Raw genomic sequence first — 16,957 nt, 5'->3', positions numbered from 1 at the left:
AGGGTTGCCAATCACTGAGATAAAGGGCAGTATTGGCAGGTTCTACGCTCCTAATACATGTCATTACCTTCCATGGGTATCTATTTACATAAATTATTTCATCAAAAAGCATTCAGAACTTTTTCCTAAAGAAAATTTTGCTCTCCCTACAAATCTAAAACCAGTTTGAAAAGATTAAGATTTTGTTTCAACAAAACATGTAGAAGAATGTACTAATCACAAAAATTAAAGCTCCCACATGCTTCTTCTCTGGGGATGAGTAGCAGCCAAGGGAAGATTTTTACCCATTTATGGATATAAAGGGTGGCATCATATATCACACACACATAATTAGAACAGGATCCAGAAAATAGATTTTAAACATGAAATTACAGAATGTTTGGTAGGTAACTGATGTCTAATAACAAACTGATTTTAACTTAGCATGTTTCCAGTTTGGCTTTATAGACCCATATTACCATGGACAGCTAATTATAGAAATTGTTGTGGGTAGGGCTTGCTTTACACTTTGAATATGTTAACAGTTCTAAGTTATAAATAAAGTCTACACTATAATCAGGTACATAGTAAACAAAAATCTCAAATACATTTTCCATTAAGCATCTGTTGTCTCTATCGAGCAATGTGCCGGGTGCTATAAGGAATTTATCATATTAGCTCCAGTCTTTGAGCAACCTAATCCACATGAGTGAGCAAGAATGAAAAGATAGCACAAAATAAAGATTTTGTATGTAGACAGACCATACAGATGCAAGCACAAGTTTAGGTGATACATAGCTGCTTCTATCAGTGTTCAAAAAGGCCACTGGAATAACCTCTCATGCCTATAAAGGAGAGGATTAGTTTCCACCCACCTTAGGAGGTGCACAGAGATAATGAGGTTAATATTTCCCATTAGCGACTCCGTAAAAGTGTTTTTAAAGTAATCATCTTCGGCCGGGTGCGGTGGCTCACGCCTGTAATCCTAGCACTTTGGGAGGCTGAGGTGGGCGGATGGCCTGAGGTCAGGAGCTCCAGACCAGCTTGGCCAACATGGTAAAACGCCGTCTCTACTAAAAATACAAAATTAGTTGGGTGCAGTGGTGTGCGCCTGTAATCCCAGTTACTCTGGAGGCTGAGGCAGGAGAACTGCTTGAACCCAGGAGGTGGAGGATGCAGTGAGCTGAGATCGCGCCACTGCACTCCAGCCTGGGCAACAGAACGAGACTCTGTCTCAAAAAAAAAAAAAAATCAATTTAACTGAAATATATTTACATATAATAAAATACAACCACTTTAAGTGTGCAGCCTGATGAGCCGCCAAAAATGTATACACCTACGTAATCAACACCACAATCAACAAACAGAATACCTAGTGTCACTGCAAAAAATTGCCTCAGGCCCCTTCTCAGTCAATCCTGCCACTACATCTTACTTTTGTCTGTTCTAGAATGTCATATAAATAGAATCACATAGTATATTGATGCTTCTGGTTTTTTTTTTTTTTCACACAACATAATGCTTTTGAGATTCATCCATGTTGCTACATATATTGGTAGTTCATTTCTTTTTACTGCAAGGTAGTATTCCACCGCAAAAATGTAAAATAATTTGTTTATGCATTTAATATGTAGATGGATATTTGAGTTATTTCTGGGTTTTGGTTATTATGAATGAGACAGTTACGAATACTTGTGTACGTATTTTTTTATTTTTTCTCTTGAGTGTATGGTGGACGTATGTTTTTATTTTTTCTCTTGAGTATATGCCTAGGAATGGGGTGCATGTTTGACTTTATAAAAAAACTGCCAAGTTGTTTACTAAAGCAGTCATATCATTTTTACATTCCCATCAGCAAAGTATGAGAGCTCAAATTGCTTCACATGTTAACACTTGGTATTGTCAGTATTTTTAATTTTAGTCATTGCTGAAAAGAAAAAGCAGAAACCAATGCTTTAAGAATGTTAATCACAGAGGCATCTCAGTACATAAGCACTTGTATATATCATTCAAGAAGTCAGTCAATCCATGATTCCAGTGAGAAACACTCAAATCCTATCCCAAGACACCATAATGAACTGGAGAGATTATTTTTCTCCTTATAGAATTAAACCTAAATAACCCAAGAAAGATCATCTTATTTATCCCACTCCAGCACCTTTTTTGGATACCTCCAGGGGATATTTAAACCGCTCTGAAAATAATAAGTCTTATGATCACAGACCTCTAACTCTGATCATAAACTGTACTAGATATTGGGAAAAAATTCACACAAAGAAAAGTTAGTAAAAGACATTGGATATATATGAAACACCCATGTCTAGATGCATACTTTGGCAAGCTTTTAAAGTAGTGATACTTCTCCCTTTTTTAAAATTTAATGCTTCATGCTGTTTCAAGAATGGTTAAAAATTATTTGCAGACATTGTCCTAATTTGGACAAAGTTTGCCAGTTCAAAATGAATAGCTGGTTTTCATCAACCAAACCACAATAGTTGAAGGGCCTGGCCTCCCAGAAGGCATAGGCAGCTCACACCAATAGCAGGAAGAAGATTTTCATTCCAGGGCTCAGCTTTCACTTCACAGACTCCTATGAGAGCTGAGCTACAAAGAGGTCATCCCTAGACTGAATAGGAGAATAGGAGAAATTCAAAATCCTACCTAGTTTTTTAATGAACCTGCCATTCCCTCTGCCTGGAATGCCCTCCCACCCACACAATCCTCTGTTCAAAACCAGTGAAGCCCTACTTTTCTTGAAACTCTTGGTTCTCCAAACCAGGCCAAATTCTCTGCATACATGCTTTCATATCATTGTATTTTTTTTAATCTTTCACAGTTTATAACTATGTTTATTTTAGTGATGGATTAATGTCTATTGCTACTTGCCCACCAAATTAGGTAAGCTGCATGAATTCTTTTCATAGCAGTACCCACGGAACATAGAATGCTTGGCACAGAAAAGTTCTTAATAAATATCTGGCTAATTAATTGCTAATTAAAACATTACCTTATCAGGGATGTAACTGATATGCCTCTAAGCTTCACACAAGTTAAAAAATAAAGGTGGCAGCTTCTTTGTCACTTACAAGAAAAATCAAACTGCAAAAATCTTGGGTGTCAAAGTTGCCTGCCCTTCTCCTGCCCCCATTTCCACTATACTGTCTGCTTAAATGTCAGATCTACTTTATCAATCTATCCTCTCAAGATTCAAAACCATGGAAAGACTGAAGAACTAAAGATTTTCCTCCATTAGAATGCAACAAAAAAGCAATTCTCATAGTTTTGGACTTTAAACCTGAGGGTCTTGGTAATTTGTAAAGGAAATACAGTTATTCTATAAGTCCCAGGTCATTATCTTCTATGGCAGGGGAAATGAAATGGTTATGCTATTTCACTGAGATGAGGTTGTTAAGAGTCCCTGTATCACTCTTGCAGGCTTCATGATCAGAATTAGGCAGAAAGCAGCATATGCCTAAAATGCAAACAACTGTTCTTCAATTATACATAGGTACTAGGCAAAATTCGAGTGGCTTCTAGACTGTCTACCTTTCTTTCAACTACTCATCTATAAGAAATCTCAATGAAATATTGAGAAAATAGAGCTTAACAAAATTAGAATCACTAGGTGTCTATACTAGTCTGATGTTCAGCTCAGCTCAAATGCAAATCAATCTTTATTTAAGTGTACTCTATTCATTGTTTGTGTAAGCAGAACTCTGGAATCTAAATTTAAGAATATGAAAATATTTTTAAGACCTGGGCTGGGTGTGGTAGCTCATGCCTGTAATCCCAGCACTTTTGGAGGCCAAGGGGAAATGACTGTTTGAAGACCAGCCTGGGCAACATAATAAGACCCCATTGCTACAAAAACTACAAAAATGGTGGTTTATCCCTGTAATCCCAGCACTTTGGGAGGCCTAAGTAGGAAGATTGCTTGAGCCCAGGAGTTCGAGACCAGCCTAGGCAACAGAGTGAGAACTCATCTTTACAAAAAAATACAAAAATCAGCTGGGCACGGTGTTGTGTGCCTGCAGTCCCAGCTCTCAGGAGGCTGAGGCAGGAGGATCGATTGAATCCAAGGAGGTCAAGGCTACAGTGCGTCATGGTTGTGCTACTGCACTCCAGCCTGGGCAACAGAGTGAGACCCTGTCTCAAAACAAAACAAAACACACTTGAATTTCATTAATAAAATTCTAGGAAAGTATTAGGTGAGGCTACTTCTTTCTTCCACTTAGTCACTAGATATTAGCTGAGGCCCTAGAATATGCTCGGCATGGCTTAGCGCACTAAAGAAACACAAATATCTTCTAACAATAACCAAAATTTTTTATTAACCTAATCCTTATTTGGAATAAACAGAAACCAATGTTTCAAGGTCAATTTTCTCACACTCATTTAAATAAAAGCTTTCTTCTTTTTTTTGAGACAGAGTCTCACTCTGTCACCCAGGCTGGAGTGCAGTGGTGTGATTTCGGCTCACTGCAACCTCTGCCTCCTGGGTTCAAGCAATTCTCCCGTCTCAGCCTCCTGAGTAGCTGGGATTACAGGTGAGCGCCATCATGCCTGGCTAATTTTTTTATTTTTAATAGCGACAGGGTTTCACTGTGTTGGCCAGGCTGGTCTCAAACTCCTGACCTCAGATGATCCTCCTGCCTCGGCCTCCCAAAGTGCTGAGCATTATAGGCGTGAGCCACCGCGCCTGGCCCTTTGAAAAATAATTCTTACCAAAGTGCTATGTTCTTAATTCATTTTAATCTAAGACACAGTCTTAGAAATTTACATGTTCTTTCTGGTAAAAAGTTACTTTTACCCTAAAATAAATTCTGATAAATGATCAAAGGTTTAAGTTTTTAAAAAGCTAGAAATGGGTCCAAAAACATAAAGTTTCATTCCCAAAACTACAATTGAAGGAAATTTTTTAAAAAGATAAACTAAAGTAAGCTTAAATCTTCCATCACTCCATACAAGAAATATTATCAGAAATATCACAAATGCTCCAGGTGTTTAAATTAGCATCACCAATAACTCCATGAAAAATTTATCCAAATTTTATCTCAAAAATCTTAATATGAATCCATTGTAAATCCCACAGATCTCCTACAATCACAAACAGAAAGAGAAAGAAAAATAAAAAGATTCAAAGCTTAATAAAACAGATGCTTCTTCCTGACAAGGCAATGGCTGTCAGGCAAAGCAACGACTTGTGAACTGAATCGACCTCCTCACATTCCATAAGGTGCCAATATTTATCTTAAGACAAGTGATTACTGATTATTGGCAACTGTCTAGAAAAAGCCAATGAAAGTCAGGCTGTGAGTAATGACAATTATCCAGATACCAGGAACTGTTCTAAAACGAGAATTCCAGAGGATAGCCCATTCTCTGTCAGTGTCCCCGTGAAGGCAAGTATGGACAAACAAGTCTGCGAAACATTTTACGAAAGCTCTTAGTGAACTGGAAAATACATCCGAATTGAACTTCCCTACCTTTCCAATACGCGGCAACCTCAGAAACAGAGGAAGACCAGAGAAACAGGGAAAAGGAGCAAGAGTGCAGACACCTACAAAACTTGCAAATGTAAACCTCCTGGATACCTCAGAATGAACTGTTTTAAAATAGAAGTTATTTTAATAATATTAATATCTGGTTCTCATTACCTGACAGGCAGATATAAGTTAAATATTCGCCTTGACCTCCAGTTGCCAAGAAAGGAATCTTTTTCTTTGTCCTCCTCTTGACTTGGACAGCTCCCAGCATCCTTTCATCAAGAGGTGCAAAAATTTCCTTGCTGATAGCAGATTTGGCACTCATTGTAGAAGAAGTGAGGACAGCACGCAGTGAATCTTTTAAAGAAGCAAAAGAAAGGAAAGTTGGAATTGACAACATTGTAAGGGCTCATACAATAATCAGCAGCAAGTGAATTTGCAGGTGAAGTAATTTTCAATTTGCAGTTTAATCTCATACTTGGCTTGAAATGTATTATAGAAACATTAAAAGCAAGGTATTTGTATTTGTAATAACTACGAAAAAATACAAACAAAAAGGGGGTACTTTACTTCCCAAAAATGTCAAACACAATATGAGATGAGTAGTACAAACTGGGATCTGGAAAGTTTGTTAATTACTACCCCAACTGCACCTCCCTCTAACTGGCAAGCAGTACCCACTCTATTCCTGTTCTGTAAGGAACATATCTCACACTTCCAGATGACAAGTCTTTCCACTGTCCAACAGTCCTTAGAGTCAAGAAATTCTTTATGCCCCTTCAAAATCTCCTTTAATGTAAATCTATTTCCCTAATTCCATTCATAATGGAAATAATTATATCATCTTCTACACAATAACTATACATGCAACAGAAGACCATTAAATTAATACCCTTCTTCTGCCTTTGATCATGCTAAGTAATGAATTCTTATTTATTAGCTTCTTCCAATGGGTCCTAGTTTGCCGTGCTCCTCTGCATCTAGTTACCATGCTCTGTATCCTTGACAAACACTCCACCTTTTCCTTCAGCCAAAATGGATACAAAATTCTAAAAACATATCTGACTAATGCTAAGTATTTTGGAAATGTTACCCAGCAGCTCCCACATGTTATGCTCCTCTGGTTAACTGGCAGTGGATGCCCAATAATTAAGAAAATAAAGCAGTATGATGCTGACTCACAGTGAGTTCCCCCCAGAACATACGCATACATAGCCCCCATGTTATATTTAGTTTTCTAAAAGTTGTACTTCCCCAATGGTCTTAACTCTGCTTTTTTATATCTATTATGTTCAAGGTCAATCTGAAATATTAAGCCTGTCATCCAAAAAGATTCTACAGCAACTTAAGTAAACTTTCTCCATTCCATCATCCTAGTCATAAATAGTCTGTGCCCTTATAATGAATAGATATTTGTTCAGGCAATTCAACAAATCAAAATTAAAGGCACAGAGGGGCCCATGGGTTGGACATGCAGAGTATCAGAGATCCTGCATATGGATCAACAGCACAGCTATCTACAGTAACACAGCTCAAAGAGTTGATCAGACTGCCGTAAAACTGAGCCAGCTGGTTACAAAAACACCTGCTATGTGCCACTTCTACGATAAGTATTAGAGATACAAGAAATAATTAAGATATGGTCCCAGTTCTCCAGGAATTGACTGCTAACTACATCAGAGGCTTCACTTAAATCCAGACAGTTCATAGTAATAGATCATGGGATCATCCTTCCCAATGCAAGATTCACAAATGCTACCCACACAACTGTTTACCTGTAACCTGTTCACATCTATAACCTCCTGGTAGGAAAGCGATATATTAAAAAAGAACACCTTTCTAGTTAAAGAAAATTTCTCCTAGTTTTTATTCTGTAATAGAGCAGGTTTTCTTAGTGACACAAGAATACCTATCTATACATACACAAAGAATATGTATCTAGATATCCTAGAAATTATAGATCTAATACCCACATCTACTTGTGCTCTAATCCCAATATTTTATCATCACCACCAGGTTCTTCATGCTGGCCAAGAACAAAATGACAACAGTGAAGGGGGACCTGTTTTTCAAATGCTGATCACTAACTGATATGCTATGATTTCCTACAAGTTGGTAACAGAATTTCATAATTTACCCCATGACTTTCCTAGGCAAGGTGTTACAATTTATCAGGGACTTTTATTTATTTATTTTTTTTTAAAGAAAGAAACACATACTGGTTATTTTCTAGCTCCAAGGCCACTTGCCTCTCACTATTTGTGTACAGGTGAAAAAGAAAGCCAGCAGTAGCACAGTGGCTTCAAACCGTTTGATAAGCAACGTAGAAAGCAAGCCAAAGTCCTGAGCTGACTGGGCACTCTTTTTTTTTTTTTTTTTTTGAGGCAGAGTTTTGCTCTATCACCCAGGCTGGGGTGCAGTGGTGCAATCTTGACTCACTGCAACCTCCGCTTCTCCTGTTCAATCGATTCTACTGCCTCAGCCTCCCCAATAGCTGTGATTACAGGCGCCTACCACCACGCCCAGCTAATTTTTGTATCTTTAGTAGAGATAGGGTTTCACCATGTTGGCCAGGCTGGTCTTGAACTCCTGATCTCAAGTGATGCACCCGCCTCGGCCTCCCAAAGTGCCAGGATTACAGGCTTGAGCCACTGCGCCCGGTCTCACCAGGTGTTCTCGGACCAGCGCCTTCCCAGCTGTCATGGCTTTTGCTTTTTCAACTCAGGTTCACAGTTTTCTAAAACTGTAGTTAAAAGAAAAAGAAAGCTACCATTTTATCATATAAAATCTGTCAGAAAAAGGAAAGAAAGATAATGTGGTTTTACCAAGCTTAGGAAATCCTGTTCTTTTCAAAAACTGGTGAGAAATAGAAATGATCTTTTTTTTTTTTTTTATACTGATAGTCAGTGACCAAGAACAAAAGAGAGAGAGAGAATAGATAAAGCCAGTAACTTCTTCATGGAGCACAAGTTTTAGAATCAAACAAAGTCAGGTTCAAATTTTAGCTCCAACATCTAAGACTTGTGTGATTTCTGGGTAAATCTCTTAAAATTACAGACCCTTAGTTTATTAACTACAACATAGAGATGTCTTCACCTACTTCCTGGAACTAAAGAATTAAATGAAACAATACATGCAGAACACTTATTCTGTGGTCTGAATAATTAAAAAATGCTTAAAAATAAAACATTTTTATTAATTCTCCTACTATGATAATGAAAAGATAAAAATCCCTCTGAACTTGTAGAAATTGAGTAAATGCAGCCATCTATACCAAAGGTATTTGTAAAAGTGAAACCCAACTTTATTTACAAATCCTCACCTTTCTCACCCATCAGTGTGACACCCTCCACCTACAGATAAACAGTCTCTTATAGGGATGGTTTTGTACTAAGTATCACAAGGATGAGGAATTTATAGGTGTCACTCTTTAGGACACTCACTAGGAGATTATCAGATTCATTCTATGTGAAATTATCAAAAGTTTTTATTCAGGGCAATGACACTAACAGGCCAGTGTGGAGCACACACATGTATACATGTTTTTAATGTCACCCTGGGAATGGTAATCCACAGATTAGATAGGAAAGAATCAGAAAGTAAAAGGGGTACTGTCATAACTTCATAGCAATAACTTATGAGTATCCCAAATCTGATTGTATGTCTGAATTCAGCATGGAGAGCTTTTCAAAAATTCAGACTCCTGGGTCCTTCCTTTATACCCTCATGCAGCCATGCAGTCATTTTGCCACCTAATTTAAATGCTCTGAGCCTGGAGAGGAGCTAAAACCTAGACCAGAAAGGTAGTGATGGGAATGGAAAGGATGAATCATTTCAGGAGAGAATATAGGAAGACAATGCACAGGATTTTTTTTCTCTCCATCTAAGCAGCTTTATCAGGCCTTACATCTTAGTGTTGGTAAATCAGTGTCCATCCCAAGGCTGAGAACCCAATGTAAGAAATTAAGATGAATATAACAGCAATGGTACACCAATGACCACTAGTTACTCCAACCTATATCACCCCATGGAAGCCTTTTCTTTTCCTGCTTCTATAGGGTATAATTACAAAATTTTTCCATCCAAGAAACCAACCTACAATATGATTTGCAAGTCAAAGCAGCTAGTTCCCATAAGTGTTAGTTACAAAAAACTAATAACAGTTAGTTCTGATCTTCTCACTTTGTGCCATCACATCTATACATACCACTCTTGTTAATTCATGGCTACTGTAGTGTGATGCCTTTCCACTGCCCAAGTAACTAGGAAATAAGACCATCCTTTAGGTTAGGAGTTGCAAACTCAAATGACCTCAGAGATCAGGTAGATGAAGCGCGTAAGTAAAGGGGAACAGGTGTAAGATGCTTTTGTATTCCAATATCAACATTTTTGGTTTCCAGTAGTGGAACTGGTATTTGTCGTCTGTGGTCAGGAGACCAAGAGGAGTAGTAGGAACTGCAGCAAATTAAAAACCTCCATTGTTAAGGCATTCATTATCATGCAGGTAGTTCAAGGGAAGTATAGTCTACAGCCCTTAAATATTTTTCATGTGAGAAGAAAGAATCTCCTCTGGTAAGGCAACGGTGCCATCTGTTTAGCTTAATATTGTTAGATAGTTGATCTAACTTCATTAACTCCTCTGTTCTGATCCCATGTTTAACATGCAATCCTCTGATCATGTTTTGGCCTTGTGGCTGTGCCACACAAGTATTCTAGACTATGTAACAATTATACGTCTTACTGTAAATGAGTAACCAAGAATTTTAGACATCAGTCTCATAAGCTAGTTAATGTGTCTCAACACTAAGGCAGATGCAGTCAGCATGCTGATAACAAGTTTCAGAGTCTTTGAAGTTAAGAACCAAGATGATGTCAGCCTGGAAGACTTTGGGGGGAAAATCAGCTAGTCTTTCCTACTTCAACGGAACTTCAGTTTGGTGAACCCAAATAAGTTAGAAATAAGAGAAGTAAGATTCTCTAAAATTAGACTTCTTTGCAATTACCACTTTGTTTTTGAAATTCTACAAATTCAATTTTAACTCCCACCTATAATGTGATGACACTAATCATGCATCCAACTCAGAGGGCCTTTCTGGCTTTAAACCCATATACCTAGCTGTAGACAGAGCATTTCCACTGAGACCTAACCTACACTCTTCCTTCTCCCTCAACCCTTTCAAATCCCCATAGCGAACCAATCACCAAGGCCTGTGGATTTAATATTTCTAGACTAGCTTTTCTTCATTCTCACTTCCTCTGCCTTAGTTTGGGTCTTCACCATCCCTGGCCTGAATAATTTTGATGCTTCCTCTAAAGGACTCCAGTACTGCTCTTACTTTACCACAATCAGCCCTCTACACTGTCCAATGTCATATTCCAAAGGATGAATATGATTCAAGCTTAACTGTACTTAACTGCTTCTTCTCCATGCCTCAGCTATTGACAAAGAAAAACAATAACCTTAACAAGGAAAAAGCCAATGTTGTAAATGTTAAAACCTAAATAGAGAAATGTTAAATTACTTCCCTTAAAAGTCACAATATATACATACTAAATGCTACAAAACAGATGTTATTGTATATCACTAAACCTAGAAATCTAAAAATATTAATTTTGCTCCAAAGTTCAAAAACTTTAACAGGTAGTCAGAAAATATACAAGCTTTTATGCAAAGAAAATCAATTTTATTTTTTCTGATGTCATATATTAAGATCAAGGAGATAATATGAGGCCAATTTAGCCCCTTTAAAAGTGTTTAAGAAAGAGTTACTGATTTTTAACAAAATGTTTACTTAGATAATGCTTCTCTTTGATAAGACAGTTCTCAAGTTGAAAGCTTTAGTCTTTCCATGGTATGTAGGCATGTGAATAAACAATAAATTAGACAAAAATTTTAGTCCACCAACCAGTTTTTCCATGTAATTCAACTACTACTCTTAACTACTAGTTCTTATAAGTAGATTATAAAAAGGAAGTCAGATATGCTACTAGAATAGACAGGTAACTTTAATCTGGTGATAACATTTGAAGTCTTAAAAGTACAATCACTTCAAGTTCAATCACTCTTTATTGCTACAAACAACAAGGGCTATTGGATGGGCTTGCCATGGTGAGAAACCAGATGGGAATAGCAGACCAAGAACCCATATTTAAGGCTTCACGAGCTTTACAGAATTAGGGTAAAATCAACAGACATTCAGCAAATCCTCTAACAACATACTTAAAGGAGCCAGAAACTTCTAAACATGAAAAATAATGGGGATATGAATAAAAACTAAAAACATTATCTGATCTGCTAGAAAAATAGTGGAAGATAGGAAAAAAAATATCTTAAAGTAGAAACTCCAAACAAAGACTGCACAGGAATATCACCTGGGTGCCCAGGTCCTGCTCACAGAGATTCAGGGGATCTGGGGCCAGGGCCTGAAACTTGTTTTCTGAATGACTTCTTCAGTTTATTCTGCTATACAACCAGGTCCAGAGCCACTATCTTTGGGTTTTCCCCCTGTATTTAATGAATTATTTATAAAATAAATAAAAAGACCCCAGAAACAAGTGTACATGGCAAATATTTTGTAAAGCCCTAGCAATAAATCATTGAAGTTTACATAGCACTTCATGATTTACGAAGTATTTCTACATCTAATCCCAAATGTGTAATCAAGAGAGCCACTGAATATATCTTCCAAAGTTTGCTTCAAAACTGTAAATTAGAATCTTCAGATACGTATGTGAGTATTTTTTTTTTTTTTGAGGCAGAGTCTCATTGTTGCCCAGGCTGGGGTGCAGTGGCACCATCTTGGCTCACTGCAACCTCTGTCTCCCAGGTTCAAGCAATTCTCCTGCCTCAGCCTCCTGAGTAGCTGAAATTACAGGTGTATGTCACCATGCCCGGCTAATTTTTGTATTTTAGTAGAGATGGGGTTTCACCATGTTGGCCAGGCTGGTTTCCAACTCCTGACCTCAAGTGATCCACCTGCTTCAGCCTCCCAAAGTGCTGGGATTACAGGTGCATGCCCAGCCCAGATATGTGTTTTTATGAAGGGTAAACTATGTCATTTTTAACACACCCAACTGGTGTAAGGATTATGAGGAAGTGTTATAATTCCTCTCCAACAGAGATTAATATGAGTTGAAACCTTTGAGCCAGCAACTCTACCATTAGAAAAAATGGTGTGAGCATGCACACACCATATGTGTGTCACAGATGCATGCTTACCTCTGATTCATTTTTAAGAAAAAATCATTATAAACAACCTAAATACCCATCAGTCTTCATTGGTTAAATACAGTATAGCTCATCCACCCAACAGAATATTACTTATCCTTTTAAAATTGTGGCACAGACCTACAGATATTGACTTGGAAAAATTGCCAAGAAACAATACAGAGTGAAAACAAGGAGGTTATAAAACAGAAAATGAGCTCATGAATTTGCAATTTTATGTGTATATTTACATGCATAAAGAGATGTCTAGAAAATAGTTTGCCAAAACGTTAATATGATTATCTCTGGATTTTGAAACAAGGAAACAGGTCAGAGATTCTGCAGAACAGGCTTTGTACTCCACTAAAATCTCAGTGGAGTGCTCCTTGAACATTGCGGTTTTAAGGCATATTTTTTCCACCAAACCTGGAAGACCTATCAAAATACATTTTATTGAGACCCAATTATAAGTTGGCCATATTCTTTTTTCAACTCCAGTCCAGGCATAGTGTTGAGAACCCCAAAGTAAATTAGCAAACTCCCACCCTCAAAAAGCTGTGAGAAAGGAGAGCAAATACTGTGAATAATTACAAAGCTTGGAAGATAATTTTGTAGGAAGAAAATGGTACCCTTCTTCTGTCCAATTGCAGCTCAATGCTGGAGCCTTCAACCTGGCGAACAGAACACCAGCTACGCGTTAGCCTGTGCTTGCTCTCTTAGATGAATAACTCTGGAACAATGTAAAAACAACACAACCATACACAACAGCCCTGGTCATACTGTTTAATTCTTTAAGGAAGGAAATGAGGAATGGCTTTTCTGCCATCAGACTGCCAAACACTATGAGACCCGATTGGGTTTCTTTTCCCTGTATATACGAACTCTCCCTGTGTAAGAGACATTATGTTCACAGGATTCTCTGAGCCCATGACTCACGTCTGCTTCAACTATAAACCTAGATTATTTTCATCTCCTCTTTCCTTGTTTATATGTTCAGTATACACATTCTTCTTGTAAGTTTGATAACCAAAGAACAAACCCTGACCATAAGATCTCTGTTTACACAAGTTTATTTACATTGCGGGTGTACTTTTTAACCTTCTTGTCAATTACTACATCCTAACTTTCACAAATAATATGACAAAGCCAAAAAATAATACCACCAACAAAAGCTACATAGGATATGTCATTTGGAGGGTTTATTGAGGTAAGACGAAGATTTCATAAGCATCACTCATTCTAAGGGATTCTATTAATAGGATCTCCACATTCACAAGTTTAAATTCCAAGGACCAGTTAAGCCAGTTCTACAGTATCCATGTACCCTTTCTACAGTAATGGGTAGAAATAAAGAATCATAGTGAAGGCCAGGCTGGAATACACTCATTGGTGTATTATGGATATTGACAAGCTTATCAATCTAAAACATAGAACAAACCTTGAAAAGTGAATTGAACCACATCAAAAGAGGAAGGTAGTAACAGAAAAAAATTAAAAAGAGCTCAACTTTTTGATATTCCCCTATTTTTACTGAGCAATCATGTCATTGTGGTATCCAACTACTAGTCGGCAAACTAAGAAAACAATATGTTGAGGCCGGGCGCAGTGGCTCACGCTTGTAATCCCAGCACTTTGGGAGGCCGAGGCGGGTGGATCACGAGGTCAGGAGATCGAGACCACGGTGAAACCCCGTCTCTACTAAAAATACAAAAAAAAAATTAGCCAGGCGTGGTGGCGGGCGCCTGTAGTCCCAGCTACTCGGAGAGGCTGAGGCAGGAGAATGGCGTGAACTCGGGAGGCGGAGCTTGCAGTGAGCCGAGATTGCGCCACTGCACTCCAGCCTGGGCGACAGAGCGAGACTCCGTCTCAAAAAAAAAGAAAACAATATATTGACTTGAGAACATCACTTATAGCAGACAGCATTGGAAGTAGCCAAATCTATTCCAACCATGTTCAAATACAGGCAAAAGCCACATAAAGATTGACTTAACATGAAAATAAACATTTTAATTATCTGCTAGGTTCTGCACTACTTGCTCAATTAGTTCGTTTCTTTTGCTTACACTGAAGAAAAGACAGAAGGAAAAGCACTAAACCCATATATGAAAGGAAGTAAAAAGTTTAGGTAGTAGGTCAGATGTTTTCCCCTTAGAGAAGGGTATGATTGATAACAGAAATTGCAGATTTGAAAAAAAAAAACAAAAAGATCTATCTACCATTAAAAATAAAGAAACAAACAAACATAAACTCTCCAGCAAGCATAACATGAGCTTTTTATATTAGATATTTGTTGACTCAAGCTTTAGGTAAATTTTAAGTTTTCTTGATTTAAGCTAATTCTATTTTGGAAAAGACTTAAAATATAACAGAAAAAAAAATGAGCCTTTAAAGAAAGCCTCCATTTTTTAAGAGTTTGAAACCTATAAAAACCTAAAATACAGTTGAAACAAGTTCATGTGCTTTCTAAAATTTTTTAAATCAGAGCAAAACTTCTTTAAAATATTCTCTAAATCAAACATCAATTTTAAAACATTCCTTATTTGTTGGGAGGCTGAGGTGGGTGGATCACGAGGTCAAGAGATCAAGATCATCCTGGCCAACATGGTGAAACCCTGTCTCTAGTAAAAATACAAAAATTAGCCGGGCGTGGTGGCATGCACCTGTAGTCCCAGCTACTTGGGAGGCTGAGGCAGGAGAATCGCTTGAACCCGGGAGGTGGAGGTTGCAGTGAGCCGAGATCATGCGACTGCACTCCAGCCTGGCGACAGAGCGAGACTCTGTCTTAAAAAAACAAAAACAAAAACAAAGAAACCAAAGAAAAAGAAAAAAGAAACATTCCTTATTTGAATCACTGATTTGGAGAATATCACCACTTTACAATTTCTTGGAAGAGCTTGAGTGAGTTTTCTGTAATTGATATATCATCAGTGTTATACTCCAACATGACGTCTTCACAGCAGTGAGAGGCACAGAAGCAATGTGACACTCTGAGGAGCCATTTTACACATACCTACTCTGTTTAAAAGGCAAGACACTGTGCCCTTCAATGCCTCAATTTCCCAAATGAAATTTCCAGTAAGGTTTACGAACACTTCTGATCTCATTAAGGATTTGGCCAAGGACTGTAATTCCAACTTTAACTGATCTCCTCAAGGGTCAACTTCACGAATTCATGCCAGTGTAGTACAATCTGAATGGTGATAGAAAGGCTTCCTTTTCAGCCTCCAAAAGCAATTTCCCCATCTGCCAGCTCCCTCAAATTCTGACACAAGAGATGTATATACTTAGACATGTGACTTTGGTATTCAAAAAATCCTTATTAATATGCTTATACTCTGGGTGGAGAGACTTTTACAGATGAGGAAACTAAAGCTCAGTGGTTAAGTAAATTGTCCTACATCACACAGCTCAAGGGCAGAGCAGGGACTTAAACCTAAGATGCATGACTCCAGAAGCCTTTGCTCTTCCTTACTATCTCATATTGAAGAAATGAGAAAGGTATGGAAAGGTGAGGCTGGAATGCATTCTAGGTAAAACAAGACAAATTCAACTGCTTTACACTTTTGCCTCTGGCCACATTTTCTGGTGTACAAGATATTGTTATCAGCCTAGCCCAGCAGCTACAAAGATAACAAATCGAGCTGTAGTTTGAAGTCATTCTTTCTGGATATCTGTTCATCTCATGTGTGCATATCATGCTGGTTCATTGGCAAAGGAGTCGGACAGTCTTATTAGGATAGAGCTTGTTTTGATTCTACAGACAAAACTGGGAGTTGACAATACATTAGCAGAGAGATTCTGCAACAGATCTCTACCTCCATAAAGGGGACAATGTCCATGAAAGCCTCATCACAGCTGCTCACCACCATCGTTTCAAGACCAGCAGTTTGCAACAGGAATCAACTCCTGAGATCTTGGATGGCTGCCACAAGGCAGTTTTATGAGGCTTGCAGGCTATTTTCCAAACCGGAAAAGGCTTAAATATGAAAGGCACATATTTCAAAGGTTTCTGCTGGTTCTCAAGGGAAGTCCTCTTCCACTTCCTTTGCTGTATTACCCCCACTCTGGCATTTCAAAAGCACAACTTGGACCCTCCCTGTTACCTTCCTGCTCCCACTTTTTCTGGGCCTTCCATCTTTTGCTGACAGTGCTTCAAGGAACCTTAGCTTCTCCAGCAGCAATGCCTTGAGTTTCACCAATTTCAAAGGCTCTGCAAGGGGAATTTCATCATTTTACTTTACGGAGAAGGATCTCAGCAAGATATTCACAAATAAGCTAACCAACC

The 16,957-nt window shown here is 38.1% G+C and overlaps 1 protein-coding gene across 4 annotated transcripts in view; it reads right to left on the bottom strand.

The window, feature by feature from the left end:
- STXBP6 (syntaxin binding protein 6) overlaps positions 1-16,957 on the bottom strand; it is a 243,251-nt gene that overhangs the window by 160,610 nt on the left and 65,684 nt on the right. For 3 of the 4 annotated variants that reach the window (XM_030803339.1, XM_012498236.2, XM_030803340.1), the window contains exon 2: positions 5,637-5,822. The exons of the other annotated variant lie outside the window; for it this stretch is intronic. In XM_030803339.1, the coding sequence (XP_030659199.1) occupies positions 5,637-5,790 (154 nt within the window). In that variant the 5' untranslated portion in view covers positions 5,791-5,822. The remainder of the gene's footprint in view (positions 1-5,636; positions 5,823-16,957) is intronic. 4 annotated transcript variants of the gene reach the window in all.

This window comes from Nomascus leucogenys, chromosome 22a, assembly GCF_006542625.1.
Source record: "Nomascus leucogenys isolate Asia chromosome 22a, Asia_NLE_v1, whole genome shotgun sequence".
In the NCBI taxonomy this organism is placed as follows: domain Eukaryota; kingdom Metazoa; phylum Chordata; class Mammalia; order Primates; family Hylobatidae; genus Nomascus; species Nomascus leucogenys.
This window is presented reverse-complemented; position numbering and strand designations above follow the sequence as displayed.